Source organism: Sander lucioperca, chromosome 7 (assembly GCF_008315115.2).
Source record: "Sander lucioperca isolate FBNREF2018 chromosome 7, SLUC_FBN_1.2, whole genome shotgun sequence".
Lineage (NCBI taxonomy): Eukaryota > Metazoa > Chordata > Actinopteri > Perciformes > Percidae > Sander > Sander lucioperca.
The window spans coordinates 19,111,507-19,126,155 of record NC_050179.1 but is presented as its reverse complement, the minus strand read 5'-3'; the positions used below and the strand labels follow the sequence as shown (position 1 = coordinate 19,126,155).

The 14,649-nt window shown below is 40.1% G+C and overlaps 1 protein-coding gene across 5 annotated transcripts in view; it reads right to left on the bottom strand.

Annotated features, from left to right (window-relative positions):
• LOC116046819 (pleckstrin homology domain-containing family A member 7-like) overlaps nt 1–14,649 on the bottom strand; it is a 148,028-nt gene that overhangs the window by 118,241 nt on the left and 15,138 nt on the right. The window contains exon 1 of one of the 5 annotated variants that reach the window (XM_031295241.2): nt 11,482–12,065. The exons of the other annotated variants lie outside the window; for them this stretch is intronic. Coding sequence (XP_031151101.1) covers nt 11,482–11,633 — 152 coding nt within the window. The 5' untranslated portion in view covers nt 11,634–12,065. Of the gene's footprint in view, nt 1–11,481; nt 12,066–14,649 lie in introns of those variants that run through there. 5 annotated transcript variants of the gene reach the window in all.

The window sequence follows — 14,649 nt, the reverse complement described above, 5'->3', positions numbered from 1 at the left end:
AGGAAGAGGCTCAGGTTCAAAGCCAGGTAGTTTTTACAACCACACAGACAAAAAAAAGCTTAAAAGAATTTTTCATTACACAGAGAAACTTGAGTAACACAGGGGGAAAAAATGAAGGGAGTTATTGAATGCTCTTGAAACTCTTTCAGTAAAGATCCTTTTTCTTTTTTTTTCTCTGAACACAGGCTGTCACTCAGAGCTTGACTGCTTGACTTTGAAAAGACAGGTCGCTAACTGGACACCACAAGATCCTGATCATCTCTTTGAAGGCCAACCCTTCACCAGCAGCTCTGCAGTTTCTGCAGCTACAATACCAAACATGGTGTCAGATTAAGTTAAAAAAAAAACAAAGAACTTCAGAAAATATGAGAAAATAGCAACCTAACACTACATTGATCCTTGTATGAAAGCTCTGGAGCTTGTAAGGAGTGGATAGTGACACTTGGCAGGTATGAGGTGACACAGCAAACTAATCCTGTTAGAGTAGGATCTCTTAAACCCTTCCACCCACCTTTCTTGACACTTCAAAAAACCTTATATATAACAAGTTATATTATCTTTTCTAATAAATATGCCCCACATGAATGAAAAAAAAAAATATATATATATATATATGAAAGTATGGAGATCAGCGAGGCAGTCGCTGTAAGAGAAGATAACTATAAGTGCTTGAGTATAACTAGTGTAGTTTAAATGCAATCCAGGCAATGAGCCGCTACATTAAAAAATAAAGCAGAGTTGAGTAACTTTTTGCTGGAGCAGCAAACTAGCGTCCGTGACACGAGAGCACTGGAAGTGAGACAATACGCTTACCGTAAACGTCAGCACGTAGTCATCAGCAACTTTGTAGAATTGACCACAGCGTGGTTTTGAGGGCTGCTATTGCGGTAGCTTGGCTATTCCAAAATAGCGGGTTTCTGCAGGACACAGGACACCATGTCACGCCACTGATGATTCTGGTGACGATTCGCTTACCAATCAGTGGTCTGAAGTGAACTCCACCTTTTAGTATCGGCTCACCTCGCTTGGAACCCCAATGGAGGTGATCCCAAAAAATGTACCAGGTATTATCACAACTTTCGTCAATGGAAAACCAAAAAGTGCGGTTCCAAGCATGTTTAGTCGAGTCGTTCCATGCAGTGGGAATGCAGGATTAGTGGCTATACAGTAAATAACCAATTTACTTAGGTTGTTTTGAAAAAAAAAACAGCCAATATTAACTTTTTAAATAAAGCTTTCTTTGAAGAAAAAACATGCATTTTGTATGATTTTAATGACAGGATCAATCATCAATTATGGGTCAAAACAGAAATAGCTTAAAACATGAATTCCTTGATCAAACCAACAAACAAACAATCTTATTTTGTACAAACTAGGGTAACACTTTACTTAATGGTATCTACATAAGAGTGACATGACACTGTCATGAACACATGATACTGTCATGACAGTCATGACACATGAACCCTAACCCTAAATCTAACCCTAACTTGTCATGACAAAAACTGAATGACACTTACTAGAAGCGTTATCTCATAAACGTTTTTGACTTGTTTATCATGTTTATGACACGTTCATGACAGTGTCATGTCACTCTTATGTAGATACCTTCAAGTAAAGTGTAACCCAAACTTGTTCTATTTGAGGCCTTGGTCCCTGCAGTATGACAGTAAAGCTGATGAAACTACAGATTTGCAGTTTATATGCCTTGGGTGACAACAGTAGGGTAATCAGTAGTATACGGTTGAACATAGATAACTACTATCAGGGTCATACACCCATCAGACAGTATTTACTGGTTTGGCCTCATACGTTTCTGTAACCCTGTATTTCTGATGAAGACAGAGCAGCAGAGTCACTTTCTATCTTCCATCACTGACTGAAATCTCTTAGAGCACCTCAGATCACCGTCTGCTTTCGAAATGATTTTCTCAATTCAGCTGTACTTGCTACCACTGTCCTCTCCTTTTAGGTTTATTGCTTATGTTAAACTGAAGTTAATCTTATTCTATTGCAATATTCTTTGGTGCGCTGCCTATGAGTGTCAGCTAATTGGAATATGAAAGTTTCCTCCTTAATAGGAAGCAGGCATTCAAATCAGGCTTCCCAAACTATTAATACTGCCGCTGCTCCTTTCAATATTACCAACAATTGCATACTGAATATTGTCTCTGTAGGCTCATAGAGAGAAGTAAACCAAAATGAAGACTGATTAGCTCTCATAATGCTTATTGACTCACATGGCTTATTGACTTGCAGTAGAATTTAAAAAGCATGCCCTACAGTGTATATGAACTGCTGTAGATAAGAGCATATCAAATTGATATAAATTGCAACCCATTAGCTTTGCATCTGAACTAATACTAGGAGGTATTTCATCATCTCTTCTATTCTGGTCTCTGAACTAGATTCTCTTGGATTCTGATTGAGATGGAAATTATCAGTCCCTTGCTGCTTCCTTGTGACTGAGGAATGAGGCAGCTCAACCTCCCCACCCAAAAGTGACCCTTTTCAGTTAGCCTTCAAAGGGCCTTGACAGTGAATGGCCCGACAGATACTGCCAGGAACAGACGAAGAGCTCACTGTCGGTCCATCATTGGCGGTTGTGACACAAAGTGAAATTCAAGGTTACGCTTTACTGTTTTCACTCAAGTGCGAAAACGTGTCAATGAAAAGGTCAGAGACAGACATATATAAGGGTGTCATCAGTTGAATCATAAAACAAGACGATTGAGATTAAAACACTAAGCATGCAGAGAAACAAATAGATCAAATTAACAGAACGGACGCATTACAAAATAACTAAAAGTGGACAGCACATTGTGAGGTAGCTTAGCTTTTAGTTTTTGATAAGTGGTCTCATTTTTATACTACCATTGTGTGCTATAATGAGCCTGTTTTTAGGTGGTGGCAGTTGCAATGAGGCACTACTGTAAAAGAGGCAGGGAGAGTGATGCCTGAACAAATAGTAGGAGTGTTTTTAAGGGCATTCAGGTTCAGCAAAGCCTTTTCCTTTGAGGAAAAAAAGGGAAATTCTCCACATGCTCATCTTTCTGTCATCGCTTTCCCACTGTTTGGAAATGTCACATGGTCATACAGTGAAGGTCAATAGTTGACTTTTAATGACAGGTAAATTGAAAGAGCAGAACTGCTGAGTGGAGAAAGCTTGGTTCATTGCTTTAAATGTCTCCAACAGTCGCCAAAATAACAAGAGCATATAAAAATACATGTGCTTTCCATGAAAATGCCAAGGACTGGGACAGATGCATACATTTAACACACAATACATCATGAGAAAATGTATTCTGCTTGTAGCTGTATTCAAAGAACCAAATACATAGAAAACACAGCATATGTTACACAGAAATTGCCAAGAATCATAGTATCATGTAGTCTGCATCATCATTCTTTAAAGGGGTGATAGAATGATTATATAGGGTATTTCACACTGTTCCTTAAGGTCTCCTAATAGGGTATGTAACATTGGTTGGGCTGAAAATTGCCCGAATGCTATTTTATGGGCCCTTAACTACCCTGTGAATATGGCTCTATTTGGAACAAGCGTTTTTCTTCCAAATATGGTATGCTCATGAATATTTAGATGAGCTGCGCGCTGATTGGTTTGAGCGAACCACATACAAACACATTGGAGACGAGACAGCAGGTTTCATATTTCAGACACTGCAAAGTTATACGTTGTTTGTCTTTGTCTGACTATTTCGTCATTAAATTCACTTCTGAGACTTTTTTATGCGAGAAAACTATATAAAGCTCAAAGCTCAAATATGGGCTGTTTTACGAAAATTGATGGCTAATTGCAAATTTGGTAAGACGTGTCGGACTTTAGGAGCTCCACACAGTCTGAGGAGAAAGCGGCAACCTCCATATCCAGTGAAAATCACCCGTTCTCGGTTACTGGACTACCGGGGCTCGGGGCTCCGCGGAGCTGGCCGGCTGCCAGCTGCCAGCATAACTAGAGTATATTTACAGTTTGAATTTCATCACGTCACTTATATAACAGCTACCCCAAGGTCTTATAAAGCTAACAATTGTGTCCGATTTCAATTTAATGCATTTTTGTGAATTTCAGAGGTCTAGGAGGAGGCTAGCTAGCTCTCATTGATAGAGCTCCATCCAGCCGCGGGCTCTATCAATGAGACTCGCGGACCAGAGGCGTTTATTTCCCCGATTGTTTGTTTAAATAACTCAACACACATATCCATTATAAGATTAACTGGAACATGTGGTAAGAGATTGCAGGCGTAACAAGCTCGCTGACCGCGCTCTCACTCACACACACCGGCCATTTAGCAGGAAGAGAGGAGCTGCAGGCCCTGGAGCTCTGTCAGGGCAGCGGCGTTTGGTAGTCCATTAACCCAGAAACGGTGACTTTGCATGGGTATCGCGCACCGCGGGCTGCCGGCCGTGATGGAGCTCCATTTAGCTCACAACATATTTGACCTCTACATAGTTGATTTCTCGCATAAAAAAGTCTCAGAAGTGAATTTTGTGATAAAATAGCAGATGAACAATGTAAACAATTTGTGAGCTCTGCTCGACCCATTCAGAAGACTGATCTCAGATTAGTGGTGTAGCCTATGTAAATGATGGAGCGTGACAAAGATAGAGACAAGAGCCAAATGAGGAGGAGCCACCGAGTTGACGTCTACTCGGTGGTTCGTTGAGATTTGCCTGTTTTCAGAGGCAGTTTCAAATTGTGAGATTTGCAGAGGATAGAGGTGTCAATGGGAATTTGAGGTTCTATGTATGTCCTATTTACCCACCAAATTGTTGTTATTCAACTATGACAAGGTAAAATCGGTTTTGCATTCTATCACCCCTTTAAAGGCCTCCACCACAGCTGCATAAACAATTTGCATCTATAATCATGATTTGCATATATAACAACCAGTTTGGCAGACTTATTATGTCTAGACTCAATGACAAAATAGATGTGTGAAGGTGGCACCACTGCAGTCTTTCAAAGTAAAGAGAAAAATACCTTATATATCTTCAATAGGAGAACTGATGACTCATTAGTGTAGTTAAACAACAATCTACCTTCGATACAACCCTGCTTTAGTAATGTGCAATTCACCAATGGCTCCATTTGTCCAAAATCTGGGGGTGGGGTGTGCATATCTCATAAAGAATGTTAAATGATAAACGTGGTGAACTAGATTTTGTATCATTGTATGTTGGTGAATAGAGGAGCAGGAACATTGTACTACAGTTGAAACCATTTGCTGGTATGTAAGATTTGCTGCTTTCCTCTGTTTTATGTAATTGTAAACTAAGTATCTTTGGGTTTGTCAGATAAAACAATAGGTCACCTTGAACGCTTCACCATTTTTTTACATTTTATACACAGAACAACTGATCTGAAATCTGCAGTTTAGACAATAATGAAAATAGTCATTACTTGCTGCCCGACATTGTGCACTTCATTATGTCAACTTCAAAATTTACAGCAAATACATATATACTATATACTGTACAGTAACTCAGAGGTTACTAACAACTTAATCTCGTATTGCCAGACCTATCTCCACAGCACTGCTGAGGAAGGTCTGGCTAGTCCATACAACATTCCTGGATAGGAGAAAAACGTGCTCTGGTTTATTGGCATTTCTTTGAACCAATCACAATTGTCTTGGGCGGCGTCCATGTGCATCTGCAAAATAGCCTCGGAAAGGAACTTGTTTTGGTGGAACGTGTACGTAGGGAGGCGAACTCTGGAATAAAATTGGCTGTTGAGTGTGTGATGAGAATTTTACTCAAAATAAAAAGATGAATATAATTTGATTGTCGGTTCTAGCTCGGAGGATGTTTCCAACTTGACTAGAGTTTAGAATGCCAACACAAAGAAAGCGGAAGGTGAGTGACATCCGACCGAAATGAGGAACATCCGGCGGAACCTCCAGCGTAACAGGAACTATCCCCTTAATGAAACATTGTCGATATAGACTAGTACTAACAAGTACTGTTTTGATATGTTCAGGAATGTTAACATGCAACATGAAAACTTTCTTTTGATTCCTGAGGTGTAAAACTATCCACAAAACAGAATTGGGGGAAAAAACAGGAGCATTTTCTTTCTACTGGCTCCTGCCACAGTGTGTGGTTTATCATTGCAATGCCCCATGGGATTGGACAAAGGCAGTCCTTTTACAAATGGACTGCTTTTTGCTAACCTGATTCAGTCAAACACACTGCTTGGTGACAACCAAACAGCCAATTCATTACCTGAATACCAAACAGGCTGGCCAATGAGTAGACAGCCTGTCAGGCAAAAACAACTGAACATGTCCCAGTGGCTTGGCAGACTATTTTGAGCTGCATACATGGATTAAATGCACTGGGTGTTGCAGATGGCACCAACAAAAATCCACCACTCTTTGTCAATACTGAAAGAATATTGAAATCTTGGGCTCGACTTGGTCACAAAATTTCTCAGTTTACAGCTAGTTATAACGACAGGCCACTGTGTATTGTACTGGGTATTCCATTTTATGTTTGTATTATTTTTAATTGTCTTGATTGTATTTGCCTCATTGGCATCCATGATTTGTTTTTTAATCCTGTTTCAACCATGTAAAAACACTTTGTAACTTTGTTTTGAAAAGTGCTGTATAAATTCAGTTTATTCTTATAGTTTACCGTTACTTTACATAAAAATTACTCGATTGGATTCTACACAGTGAGATTTTCAATTTGGGGGGAAATAATTGGTACTTAGTGTCAGCAGATACCTTAAAGCAGCCATATTATGCTCATTTTCAGGTTCATAATTGTATTTTAAGGTTGTACCAGAATAGGTTTACATGGTTTAATTTTCAAAAAACACCATATTTGTGTTGTACTACAGTGCTCTCTCTCACTGCTGCAGATCCTCTTTTCAGCTGGTCTCTGTTTTAGCTACAGAGTGAGACCTCTTTTCTTCTTCTTCTTCTGTACTATCTTTGATTGCACTGCACATGCCCAGTAGCTCAGATGTAGATCATGTCAGCTAGCTAGCTCCATAGACAGTAAAAGAAAGGCTGTTTCTACAACTTTGCTCAGTTACAAGGCAGGATTAGCTGGGAGACTTCTAAATGAGGGCGCACATGTAAGTAGTTCTTTTGTAGATTATGGTGAACTTGTGTGTGTTGTAGCAGTGCTTTGCTATTGAGAACGAGGTAGCATGCTAGCGTTAGCATGCTAGCGTTAGCCATAGCGTTAGCATGCTAACGCTACGAGCTAATGGTTGCGGTTAGCCTGCTCGTTTCGGCTTGTGACATCACAAGCCGTGCTGATTTTGAACAGCTCACCCAGAGACTGAAGGCAGGACACATTCAGAAACCGTATCTCACTCTAAACAGCATGGATGGATTTTTTTCAAAGTTTGTATGTGTGTGGAAGCACCAGAGACACAACATAACACCCCAAATCCCAGAAAAAGTGATTTTTTCATAATATGGGCACTTTAAACAGAATCAGTGCTGGAGAAGAAAAAGTTAGTTCGTTGCATCCCTAATGGCAGCATTCCGAAAAAGTATTTTATTTCTTATTGTATTAAATAAAATGGTAAACTGGGGCCGTAATATTGGGATTTGTTTTTCTTCCTAAAACTATGATCTTAAAATATATATCAAAGATAAACAGTGGATTCATGGCAGGCCAGTCGGTTGTGCTACTATACCAATATGTCAAAGGTCCTAACAAAGACAAAAAAAACTGACTATGTTGGCATCCATTGTGTGCAAAATATTCTTGTTACTGTACTTGTCTATGTGTCTCTGATGTTAGCTGACCTTGTTCTAGCCCTCATGTTTTTGTTCTACACTTGTTTGTTCAATTTAAAATGCTATAAATGCTATAAACAAAAGTTATTTAAAAAAAGAAAGATATACCTGTATATGTATCTCTGGTTATCTGCATATGACCCTTCTCAAGCCTGCTTCTTGTTCCCTGAATCATAGAAAACATCAAGAAGCAGTATTTACTTATGAAACACAAAGCTGGAACAAACATCTAGAGGATAAAAGACTTGGTCAACTGCATTACTTCTTCATTACTTTTAACTCAGTCTGAAGCATATGGACCATTACCCACCCCTGCACTCTCTTTTTTTTCTCTGTACAGTCATCTCTGTTATTTCTTTTTTTTCTGTTTAAATTTATATTTAGAAAGTCTTATCTTTTAATAAACATCTTTTTTACAAAATGTCTTGTAAAAATGAGTTCGCCTTTCGAGAAATTAAGAGACTGAGCCATTGAAGTTTTGATCTTCCACAGGAATTTATCATTTGCGAGACAGAATACAGTAGGGACATTGTTAATAAAATCTGACATCTAACCAGGTTAAACCCTTCAGGGAGACATAGTGACAACCGTTTCCCATTTCTGTCATGATTAAATCAATACTTTTACAATAGCAATAACATTTACAAGAGGGCACCAAGGGTGAGGGAATGTGAGAAGTCTTTGCGTTTTTTTCGGTAATCAACGGTGTCACATCAAGAGAGCATTAAGTAGCTAAATCCTCCTCCTGAATAATTGACTGCATCTCCAGATACAAAAGCAACAGCCCCCCGCCCATGACAGACACTAACGCTGACAGAATTAGACGCCTCCAGAGAGCTACTCCCACCACCGATGTAGACAGAAACGCAAAGAGAACAAAGTGCTTTCAGCATCAAACATGAAACCATCTTGTTCTGCGGTGTCTGTCTTATAATACACTCAGAGCTGCTGATTTACCCCAATATTTCAGCTTTTACACATTTTCACAATGACTTCAGAGGGCATAAGAGCATTAATAATAAACAACAAGTATGAATCCTTGTATACTATCAAGGGGTGCTGAACAAGTTTCTGTGGATAGGTCTGTTAGCTTAACGTCTACAATGTAAATTGGGTTTGTGTGTGTTTATACATTATAATATTACAGCAATAATTGAGTATTCTTGCATCACCCGGCCAATGCCTCTCTTTTGTGTCTTTCTGCATTTTAGGGTACTACAGTTTCACTGATACTTAAAAATATACAGAGGCTGGATAAAACAGGGGCACTTTACAATACAACACAGAGCCCTACAAGAACACTCAATAAAGTGTATAAAGTTTATAATGTTCAATTTGTATGGATGGTGTAAAAAAGATGCAATTCTGTGATGTTTGAGGCAGTATTGTGTGGTATTGTCAAATAATGTTTGCATCATATAGTATTTAAATGACTATTTCACTAATTTTACACACAAAAAAAGAGTTAACTTGTCACAAGGAGAACCTCTCAGCCTGTGATAACAGTTGCATAATGTCCTCTGTGGCTCGTGGCTCTGAAGGGAGCTTTGCTAAAAACCACTGATGATCTTGCCTTAGGCTTGGAGACTACAATTGGGGACTACAAAACAACCTATGTTTACATTTAAGTGACAAAGCCCTTTTGCGGCCGTAGTAATTATGACGGGAACAAAGGAGGAAGTCAGTGGTCGGGGTGGATGGATGGATTAACATGACATCAAATTTTAACCGAGAGATAACTGTTAGTTTCCCTTTTGGACGGTTGAGACTGGTTTAAAGAAATACGAACAAGCCAGAACATTTTTTTTTCAATAGATAGGCGGTGTAGCCAGACTATACTCCATCGCTGACACAGCACTGTGGAGATCTGGCAATGCGAGATTATTTGTATAATGACCCACCATCCACTCCAGACTATGTTAGAGATAATATACATTAATCTACCTTTCATATCTGGAAAAAAGAAAACATGTTTTGCTGCTTTGCAGCAGCTCTCTACTACACTTTCATTTCCAGCCACTGTCTTTAAATCAAGAACCTTACACCTGAGTTGGGTCATCAAGTTGGCTGGCATATTTAGCTTCTCAGCATAGCCCACATATTTACCATGTTCAGCTCTTCAAATGTAAAATAGTGGTACTTGGGTTTGATGCAAATCCTCACACGTGTTTTGAAATTCAAATTGTTTCTGGGGGCACATGGGATATTAAGTTTCTAAGATTCCATCCGGCCCATATGTACAGTTTTTCTTACATTGTAGAGCAAACATCATCTACTTTTAAGAAAAGCTTCTGTTTAAACATCCAAACATGAAAACTGTAGCACATACTTTGGGTATGTGCCAATCTGATGACAGGTCATGTCCGGATTTAAGAATAAAGTCACAACTGTGTCTGCAAGAGAATGGGAGATTATGTAGTAACGGTCTATAATGTCTAGTACAATACGTCCTCCGCTGTCACCCCTGTTTCCTCAGCCTTGCCTTGTCCCAGAGCAGGAGGCAATCCACCTTCTTTATGGTGTGACCAGCTGAGTGAGGCTGAGGAAAGTGCTGAGCGTGCCAGTAAAGCTGTCATATAGCTCTTGTGAAGCTGGGGATCGGTGTGTGTGTGTTTACAGCAAAAACTGTATGTGCTCAGTTGTGTACACTTGAAGCCACAAAACGCTCACCAACAGACACACCCACAACTTACACAATGTGTGTCTACTTTTATGTTTCTGATGTCCAGTTACAATCCCATAAAGTTGACAAACTACGCCACACACAACTTGTTTTATGATGTGCCAGCAGGGCAATGTACTGTACCGAAGGGAGCTGTGTTTCTCACAGAAACAAAGAAGCTAACAAGCTGTGATCCACTTCATGCTCCTCAGACACAGTAAAGAAAACTCCCGCTACCATAAAGAATCTCTGCATGGGAATAAACCAACACTACGCCTCCACAGCGGTCAATGCTCAGCTGTGTTAAGATGTACAGTACCAGTCACAATTAGTGTTGGGTATCGTTTGGGTTTTTCCGATTCCGGTGCTAACGCGATAACACTTTTAACACGGTGCCAGTGCCTAAGAAGAGCACAAAACGACAGTCGATTTATTAATAATGTAATAACAATAACTTAAAACAATTACTTATATCACCAGAAAATTACTGTTAAGTGCCGAAAACAACCACCACATGGAAAAGGGTATTTTATTAATAACTTTGAATGCACCATGAGGCCTAGGCCAGTATCAAGTGAACACACCGTCGGTGTTGTTTTTCCGACTACGGCAGCTGTACACTGTTACGTCCCAGTGTTGGAATCCTCTACAGTGAAATACAGTTACACTTTAAACCGTTTAACGTTAGCTGTCAGCATTTTAACCGTGTTAAATCCAGCTACTAGCTAACAGTAGGCTAACGTTACCTGCTGTCAAGTGTAGTGTTAACTACCGTCACAAACAGTAATGCTTCTGTTGCCTGTAACGTCCATTTCAGAGCATCACAGAGGAGGGCAGGCATTTCAGTGGCACCGAAATCCGCGATGCTATTTGGTCTGGTAGATACCGGTCGTTTAGGCACCGGCGCCATATAAACACTGGGTTTCGGAACCCAACCCTAGTCACAAGTTTGGACACACGTTCTCATTTAAGTGAATGGGAAAGTGTGTTCAAATCTTTGACTACCACTACTGTAGTAATTTATGGCAGGCTTACCTTGTGTCACATGTCAGATCCCATGTGGAGAATTCATGATCATCAAGGTTAGTGACCAGCTTGGCCGTCGCTGGCCAGGACATGTGACGTTTGATGGGAACCAGTGTGTGACCAGCCTCCCGTGTGGGGTCGCGGCTGCAGCAGGTACCCATCCTTTCACAACAAAGGACCTTTTCGCTGGATAATTAGAGACTTTATCTCTCTGAAACCTCACTCGTAGTTCCTGGGAACTCTTGATTTAGCTCCTTTTCCCCAGATGTTCATCTGTTATGAATGTCATTCTTCTACAGTGTCCCCCAACTTTCCACTGCTGTCTCTCCCACCGCTGTTCTCTCTTCCCTGTCAAACTTTAAATTTAGGAGAATCTCAATAACAAGTCACTGGGAAGGACCAGAGCAAAGCCGATCGATAAAGACACGTTGAGGCTCTCTCTCTCTTTCACTGTTTCAGACGTTTAAACCTTTTCTCTACATGCTCTCCTCTCAGTCCATTGATTAACACTGTCCCAACCAGTGTCACAACTTCTTCCCTTGTCCTCTGCGTCTCCGACCTCCCCAGTGTTCCTCACATGATCTCTCGCTCTCTCTCTCTCTCGCTCTCTCTCTCCAAGCTGCATTGCTAATGTTTTGGTCGCCTGTCCCTGGCAGCCTCGCCCTCCTCCTTACACTGACAGAAGTGTTACTGTCTCCCACGGCCAGCCAGACTTTAAGAGCCACAACATTGTATCAACCATCTTGTTGTTTCTCTTCCCTTCAATCCCCCCTTTGTGTCGGTCCTCCTTTGCTCAGTGTTGAACACAGATGGACCCCCTCCGCACTTTCCGATCCCAAGCTTTTCCTTTGGTCCACAGACAACAATCATGTAAAGGACGGCGAGACGGGCGGGTCCTACGCTGTAGAGATGTGTGGGCTTGTCATGTAGAGAAATTCAACAAGTGCAGCAAGCATGGTTCCATTTGGAGGCTCGACATTTTACACATTTTTCTGTAGGTTGTTGTTTTAAAAAGCCCATAATGTGCTGCCATACCACCTTATAAACAAGGAATATTGTGATCTGGTACACCACTGTACACATCTAAAATTAAAACAGCCACTTAGCAAGTTTTTGATCCTTTTGCTTTTTAATTAGTTTGCCATTTGTTTAAAGGTTTTACGGCCATGTACTGCCCATTTTGTGGTTATAAGAACTGACCACACTGTTTCTCAATAAGGATGTTGGATTCAGCCATGTCTTTAAATGATCACGGCTGCCTCTTTAACACAGAGATTCCGCAATACTGCCGTAAAGAACATTCGCCAATACTCCAGCTTTTTAGACTGAAACAAACCACCCCAAAATAATGTTGCCCCAGTGTGTGATGTTAGAGAGCATGTCGGCACTCCAGAAGCACAAGAGGCGTGAAGTGTCACAAACGTCGTCATCTAGTGTGTGCATGTAGTCCCCTCATGCCAGCTGTCCTTTTTACAATGGTGTCGATTCAGGCTTAGATATAAAACATATGTTTTATATCTATGGATTTAGCTCTTCGTATATTTTATACAAAACGGAGAGGCTGTTTTGTTGAATCTATAATAGATGGCTGGGTTAATCTGTATAAAAAAAAAGCTTGATCTTTCATCTCTCCAGATAGCTGTGCTTTGTGCTCATGAGCACAATAATAAGTTGGCTTTTTGTGAACACTCACTGTCTGTCACAATCCTGTTTTCAATTTTAAAGTGCTCATATTATGCTCATTTTCAGGTTCATATTGTATTTAGAGGTTATATCAGAATAGGTTTACATGGTTTCATTTTCAAAAAACACGATATTTTTGTTGTACTGCACATTGCTGCAGCTCCTCTTTTCACCCTGTGTGTTGAGCTCTCTGTTTTAGCTACAGAGTGAGGCATCTCACTTCTGTTCCATCTTTGTTGGGAGTCAAACATGCGCAGTAGCTAGGTAAGGACTACTAGCCAGTCAGAAGCAGAGTATGAGGGCGTGCCATGCTAGCAGCTAGGCGAGCATTGTAACATGTGTTACAAAGTGACGCACATTCGCCACGGAAGTAAAGGCTGGACTACAACAGAGCTGTTTGGAGCAGTTTGTGAACAGTGTTTTCTGTTGGAGATGGTAACTCATAAAGCATAATATGAGCACTTTAAATAAAAGATTTAGAGTGCCCATACAGGAAGCAGTGAGAGGTCAATGTTCTCCGAAATGTAAAAAAAAAAAACTGTTGATAAAGTACAGTGAGGGGAAATAACACGCATAACTCTGCTTTCTCCCTCAACGTGCAGGAAATCAATTGCAGCTGTTCCCACTCTATCAAGAGAAATGTTGTCGTGCGCACAAATCTACATTTTTTATGACGACCTCTCTTTGTATGGACGTGCAGGAGTGACATTTAAACAAAGAACAATTTGTCACGGAAATTTGGCTTTCACTAATATTTAAAGTGGTCTATCATTTTTTTATTTTAAACGAGAGAAAGAAGCCACTCAGCTTTTGAACTCTGCACTACTACACATTGATTATGACAAAGAAAAGAGGGATGAATAAGGACAAGTGTGTTCAGAACAAGAAAAGTTTGTATGACTTTATGAATATCACAACAGGATTACTACAGTATATCAATGATCAAGCTATCGTTTGGTCATGTTGTTAAACAAAAGTGCAAAGGAGACATAGTTATGGAGCTGTCATTTTAAAACTGTTTACATACACATAAATCCTTTTTTATCTTTTTAATAATGCATTCTCGGATAATTAATTAATTATTTTCTGATTAGCGTTTTGGATGCAAGTGGCTATTTGTCTAGTTCCTTTGTTCATTTAGTTGTTCATAAAAAAAGAGCACACAAGCTGCACTTTTGACGTGCAGTCTGGCCTCCTCTTTTGTCTACGCTTCTGATTGCTTTATATTCCCACGGAGCATCACGATAAAACACATATCGGCATGACAGATCTGTGTTGTACTCTGTGAGAGTCTGTAAATTGATACTGCAGCCTCGGGGCAAGGTTAAATATTCAAGACATCCATTTTCAGACTAACCTCAAAAGGTGGTATTGCACACACACACACACACACAGTGCTGAAATGACCCCAAAGAGTCATCTTTGCCTCTATAACAGCGTGAGGAGAGAAAGACAAGAGGGAGAGATGTCTCCAAAAAATAACACATCAGTTTG